We start from the raw sequence: 6,586 nt of genomic DNA on the forward strand, positions 1-6,586 counted from the left end.
ATGGTTCATTCATATATTATACATATCATGCTACTGTTTTTCTAATTTGAATTCTCTAAAATAAGAACCAACTAAAAAGTAGTTGTACTTACTTATTAATACATGCAAATTGTATTTATCAAAATATGCATGAAATATGTTAGGAATTATATTGGTGAAATATGATGTGAGAGGCTTCTTGATGATTGGACATGCAGTCTAATTTTTGTGGAGTTCTCATATTGGACTTTTATAGTCTAAGGGTGTAAAATTAAATTTTTGATAGCTAAAAGATGACATGTAGAATAAGTTTATATGTATGGTGTATCTACTCCTCTAGTTCCACTTACAGATGAAAATATTTATAAAGATATTACTGTTCTTTAAAATAAGGACCCATGTACAAAGAAGAAAAATATTTTTTATTACAATGTTCAAAAAAGAAGTTGAACATTTTGCCTTTTCCATAGAGTATATTCGATCATACTTTTTTCATGATATGACATAATTCTCATCTATGTATGTTTGAGATTTTTTTATAATGCATAATTTTGTAAACGTTGTATACTCAAGCATCAATCCTTTACATGTACCAAATCCACAAAGAGTGTTCCCGACATATTGCTACTACAAATCGACAAGCAAAATAAATTTAATTATTTTCCACTCTTAAAGACCATCTTGTTTTGGTATTTATTTGAGTCGTACTTACCCCACAAATTTTTAATGTCTTAAAAGAATTAGCCAATACTTGCATTATATACTATATTAATTACCATTATTACACTATGACTTTTCTTTTTTTATTTTACATATCGTTATATAATTATTTTTGGGAAAGACAACTTAGAAATATATCAATATTTCATAAAGTTCCATCATAATATAATGTACTACTAATTACTTTTGTGTTTCTTTACAGCTTGCAATTTACGAATCAATACCATATTTTGTAACAAAGTTTTATGGAGCCATGGCTACTCTAGATGTTTTTGAGTCATTGGATGTTAAGGAGGGACAAATTTCTGCTGAAATCTGGGTAGCGAATTTCCAAGAAGGTCATCATGAGAATCTTAATATTATACATGTTGGATGGAACGTAAGTCAATTCATCCATCCTTGGTGGAAACGTTTTATTTGAAGTATGGTTTCTATGATTAATCTTATCTCCTGACTTATGTAGATTGCACCTTCTTATTATGGTGACAAAAAAACACATTTCCTTGTAGGATGGACGGTATGTTATCAACTTTCCACCTCTTTGTAACTAGATTTAACTTATATATGTTTCAATTTGATTTCTTTTTCTATGGAGAATGTCTTGTGCAATTTGATCCCCATCATGGTGCTAACATAGCATGGAAAATAAAATACTACAACATCACGTAGGATTATCATATTGTTATGCATAAGAAGAGTAATTTGTAGTTTAGTAGTGTGGCACATGATATGCATTGAAACATGACAATAAACATATCTCCCATAGGTGCTAGCATATTAAGAGTATTTTCATGACTATGGCACGAAGTAGAAGGGTTTAGTTTGTATAACCAATGATTTTAATGGGAATGGCCAGGCTGATGGATACAACTCAACAGGATGTTTTGACTTGAACTGCAATGGATTTGTACCCGTTAACTATGCCCCTATTACTCCAGGAGACACTCTTGATGTGAAACGTAAGATAACTATCAAGATATTCAAGGTGGGATGTCAACTTTCTTGCAATTAATGTTTCTGATTTCTTTTTACTACTCAGCAATAGAATATACTGTTCTTATGTGTCAATGGAAGTTAAGAATTTATTTCTCTCTTTCCTTATGATGACAAAATAAATTTAGTTTTAAGTACATTTTACGATGAATTGAGTGAGTACTTATATATAACATTAGCACTTCAATAATTTTACAGAGTAAAGATGATGGAGATTGGTGGCTACACTTTGCTCGTGGTGGTGAAAAGCTTGCACCCGTCGGATATTGGCCAAAGAGTCTATTCAATACTCTAGATTACTATGCCGATCATATACAATGGGGTGGTTACACCACATCTCTTCCAGGGAACCCTAGCCCGCCCATGGGAAATGGGCACTGGCCTAGAGAGAACTCTGCTACATTTGAGGATCTACAATATATCAATGTAGATGAGACGGGTTATCCACCCGTTCCAATGCCCGGAATTCAATCTTATGTATCTAATAAGGAATGCTATCAAGTAAGTCGATTTATGACTAACAAGTTCAAGTACGGGGGACCTGGGGGTTGTACTAATTAGTATTTCCCTATGATATAATATGATCAATAAGTACTTCTATTGTACGTGTTGATCCACTCTTTTTTATACATGATACGTGAAAAGTTCTTATGAGGGCTAAGCCTTCGATGTGTGGTCCGATCTCACGAATTGACCATCCTCATATTGTTCATCCTCTCCATATCTGACCAGAAACTTAAGTTCCATATTTAAAAGAGTGACAACATATTGTTCATCCTCTCCATACTATATTATTAATCAAACACTAAGACACAATTTACAACTATTTCCCAAATTGCTAGCCATATTCATACATGCCATCCATCAAACCATGAAGCCAAAGCAAATTAAAAGTTCAAACTCACCTTATGGTAAAGAGACTGAGCTCGCCAAAGTTGCACGACACATTGGCCAGCGCTGCCTTCCATCCAGCCTATGGTTGTGAATTCTGAGTTGTAACGTCTACCATCATAGAGTCAGTCTGGACACGGCATGTCCGGAACGAGGTGATCCACAACAAACCTGCTCCGCTAATTAAAGCCTCAAGACGATTCCTATGCAGCTATGTCGAGTCCATGTTGATGATCAAGCAAGCGCCTACGGCGGATCCGACCAAGGGGAAGACAGTGGTGTCCTATAATCACCTGCAGCCCAAGGGAAGGAAGAAGGACGTTGCTGGCAACAAGCAAAAGGCAACAAAAAGATGGTCCAAGCCACCTCCAGGCTGGACGCAATTGAACGTGGATGGCTCCTGGGAGGAAGGAGAGCGGCGAGGAGGTACAGGCTTTGTACTACGGGATGAGGAAGGTGGTATTATCTTTGCAGTTTGTAGGCATCTGAGCTCATGTGATGGCCCTCTGGAAGCTGAAATTATGGCATTTACTGAAGGCCTTGCTCTTGCGCTAGAGAGAACAGATTGCCCGATCATTATAGAAAATGATTGCCAAGAGGCAACGGCAATGATCAATGATGCTAGTGTTAACAGATCACCGGTTGCTGCACTCATAAATGAAGCAAAATACCTCTGTAAGCTAGGTAGAGAATGCCAGGTTAGGCATATCAGTAGAGAACTGAACTATGTTAGTCATATTCTAGCGAGATGGGGTTGCACTCGTCAGTGCACCCAAGTCTGGCTCCACTCAGGACTAGACTTCATTATGCGGGCTCGTAATCAGGACCTATCCTCTGTTCCTTGATTAATATATTTGAAATTCGCAAAAAAAAAAATCATAGAGTCAGTCTGAGTTCTTTGGGTAAAAATGGAGCTAATACTTTATCCAAGCTCCTAAAAGCTAGTACTAGGGCAGCTAATTAACAGGTTTGGCACAAAAAACCATGATTAGGGTCAAATGAAGAGGAGCAAATTTTCTCTTTGTTAAAATCTAGTTAAACGTCTTACCAACAGGTTTTGGACAGTTTCCCAAACCTAGTCTGAACAACAAAAACTGAAGTAGATGCCACTTTCATTCTCAATTTTTGGACGACTCGTAGTGCAGTAAATTCAGTCTCATAAGTATTTACCGGGAGAACACTTATATCCAGAAAGACAAGATCAGTCTACCCTCTTGCAATGGCAGTTAGTCCAATATCAGTGATTAATTGGTACCCGTACAAGTTTTACTTCTGAAGAGAGCAACCTTCAGCAAATTCTAGCCAGCCCTGTTATCAGATAGCCTGAAAAGTGGTTGAATCAAAATTCATAAACTGAGACGTGAACATATCATCATAGGGATGTACATCAGCAACGGAATGATATACACTGACAAGATAAATAAAAAGGACAGGGTAATGCATGATACTATTTACCTCTCACAGAATTGGAGTGTTGTTAACTCTTAAATGATTTACAATTCCCAGTAACTGATCCCAATACTCTGTCTCCAATCTTCATAGCAAAAGATTCAAGAAACCAAACAAATCTGAGTCATGGATTTCAAAATGTGTGTAACCAAAATGATGCTCTACGCAAAAAATAACCTGTTTGATATTTGTGAAGCAACCAATTTCATAAAAGGATTAAATCAGAAACATGTGCAGAGTTCAAGATTAAACATGACTGAAACATAATTTGACCATACACAAAAAGTTCCCATCTATCTCCATACAGCAAATTGATGCAAGCTTGGAAACACAATAGACAATCTACAAAAATAATGTTCATTAATTTGTTAACAAACTGTTCAGAGAAATAAATGGATAGTTGGTACTAGCAATTAAAACTATCAACAATCTCAAAGGTTAAAGCAATGTATGCAAACCAAAATTCAGTATGAAGCATTATCAAATATACGCTTCTTAGCATAGAATTGCCAACACAGAATACACGCACTCTTTGTGATATAACTTACCACCTACAGATAATTACACGAGCACAGACTTTCCCTTTTCCAGTGGATCAAGGATGTCCAGTTCGCATCTCAGACAAGCTAGAAACCAGCCTCCTGTCAAGCATCACGCCGGTGGACTCAGCCTCCCTGATCAGGTGCCGGCACTTAGCCGTCCTCCCCGCTACGGCATAGCCTTCAATCAAATTACAGTATATGTCACTGGTCGGAAGGAACCCAGCCTCCTTCAACCTAGACAGGTACCGAAAAGCCCTTTCTGGATCACGCAATGCCACGCACAGCTTGACGATGACCCGGTATGCCGGCAGGTCAAGAAGGCAGTTTGCCTGCTCCATTTCCCACACCAGGGCCAGCGCCTCCCGGTGCCTCCCGTCTCGGGAGCGGCAGTGGATCACAGTCGTGTACATCACCACGGTTGGGTTCCTGCCGGACGCCCTGAACCAGCTGAACAAGCTCTCCACGGCCGCGAACCGCCTGAGCTTTACGCAGACCTTCATGACAGCCGTGCAGTCCTGCGGCCGCAGGTCAAAGTCCGGCCTCTCACCAAGCTCATCGAGCAGCGCAGCAGCGAGCCCGTAGCCTTCAGGTGTCTGGGCAACTTCCAGGATCAGCTTCGCGTAGATGCCCGGGTGCAGCGTCCTCTTGTTTACCCTGGCAAGCTCGAGCACCTTGCGCGCGAGGCCTGCTTTGCCCGCCCCGATGAACCCGCTCGCCATGGCCTCGAGGACGGCGCGGCTCGCCGACGGCACGCACTCCTCGAGCGCGGACTCCATCCTCAGCTCGTCGAAGCGCGCCAGGACCTCGACGGCCGAGGCGAGGATGCGGTCGTCGGGGAACAGCGGCACGGCCTTCTGCGCCTGCGCCCAGCACAGCGTCTGGAGCGCCCTCTCGGGGAGCCCCATGTGGCCGAGCTCCCGGATGGTCATGGAGAGCGACCCCTTCCGGAGGAACGGCGCCCAGCGGTCCAGCACCGTGGACACCTCGGAGTCCGGCGCGAGCGCGGCGATCTCCCGGGCGATACCAACAAGGACCTCCGGGTCCTTGCGCACCCGGTCGCTGAACGAGGAGCGCGAGGGGAGCCGGACGTGCTGCTTCGGCGTCGGAGCGGGCGGCAGCCTCGTCTTGTGGGGCTGCGGCAGCGGGAGCGGCCGCCGCGTCGCCGGGCTCAGGGGCTTCGGCGGCTTTTGGTGCATCGGCCGGGCGAACAGCGCCGAGATGGCCTCGATCTCGTCCTTGCTCCAACCCAGACCCCCGTCTTCATTCTTAGCGGCGGCAGCGTTCTCTTGGCATGCCTGCTGCAGCTTATCCTTGGCAAGACCTCCGCTGGACGACCCCGTGCAAGAGACCAGAGCTGTAGACCGAGCAGGAAGACCATAGCTGCTGCTGCTGCTGCGGAGCCTTGTGGTGCCGAATGCCACCACTAACGGCGATGCTGCTGGTGAAACACTGGAATGCAGCGCGGGGAGCAGCAGCTGCTGGCTCACCAGGGACGACATGGTCTGCGAGCCAAGGACTCACTTCTCTTCCGTCTGCGTGTAGCTGGTCGCGCTGCCACGCCCGTACACCAAGCACGTAGCGGCAGGAAAGAAGCACCCGAGCCACGCCGGCGACGCAATTGCACGAACACCTTGAGTGCCCTCTCTCCTCCTCCTCCTGTGACCTTAGCTCGACCCGGCGAGCACTTAAGTACGAACTGGACTTCCCGTGCGAGCTCAGCGCCCCCTCAACTTCGCGTCCCTGCCGCCGCAAGCCACCCGGCGACCGTAGGAGTGGGAGGCCGCGCCGCCGCCGCCGCCGCGAGAGGATTTGGTGATATTTTGTGGGTTTTTTTCTTTTTGCTCGTCGCACGGGCTCAGGATTGTTGCTTCTCCTTAGTGGCCTATCGAGCCTGCTCCTGGCCTCTCGGGCAGAACGGCCCATCATGCGACAACTCTTAGACGATTTTTTTTTATCAACTCTTAGACAGTTTATATTGCACTTTTTAAAAAATATTAGCGGGAGAGCTGCTA

General features: G+C 44.1%; 1 protein-coding gene across 2 annotated transcripts; it reads right to left on the bottom strand.

Moving 5' to 3' along the window:
* Positions 1-3,657: 3,657 nt before the first annotated feature.
* On the bottom strand, positions 3,658-6,249 carry LOC124686288 (pentatricopeptide repeat-containing protein At2g01860-like). Of its 2 annotated transcripts, XR_006997774.1 has the most exons (3): positions 4,581-6,249; positions 4,039-4,117; positions 3,658-3,906 (listed from the first exon to the last, which is right to left on the bottom strand). XR_006997774.1 is itself a non-coding variant. In XM_047220262.1 (2 exons), exon 1 carries the CDS (start codon positions 6,071-6,073, stop codon positions 4,628-4,630), a length of 1,446 nt encoding a protein of 481 aa, XP_047076218.1. In that variant the 5' UTR covers positions 6,074-6,249; the 3' UTR covers positions 3,974-4,117; positions 4,581-4,627. The 2 variants fall into 2 exon arrangements, 1 of the variants encoding a protein (XP_047076218.1); XM_047220262.1 differs by lacking the exon at positions 3,658-3,906 and having other exon boundaries at positions 3,974-4,117.
* Between the last annotated feature and the right edge of the window lie 337 nt (positions 6,250-6,586).

Source organism: Lolium rigidum, chromosome 2, assembly GCF_022539505.1.
Source record: "Lolium rigidum isolate FL_2022 chromosome 2, APGP_CSIRO_Lrig_0.1, whole genome shotgun sequence".
NCBI classification, from domain to species: domain Eukaryota; kingdom Viridiplantae; phylum Streptophyta; class Magnoliopsida; order Poales; family Poaceae; genus Lolium; species Lolium rigidum.

What these genes read in the sequence shown, in the direction of transcription:
- LOC124686288 (XM_047220262.1), bottom strand. Translation starts at nt 6,073, where the DNA reads ATGTCGTCCCTGGTGAGCCAGCAGCTGCTGCTCCCCGCGCTGCATTCC.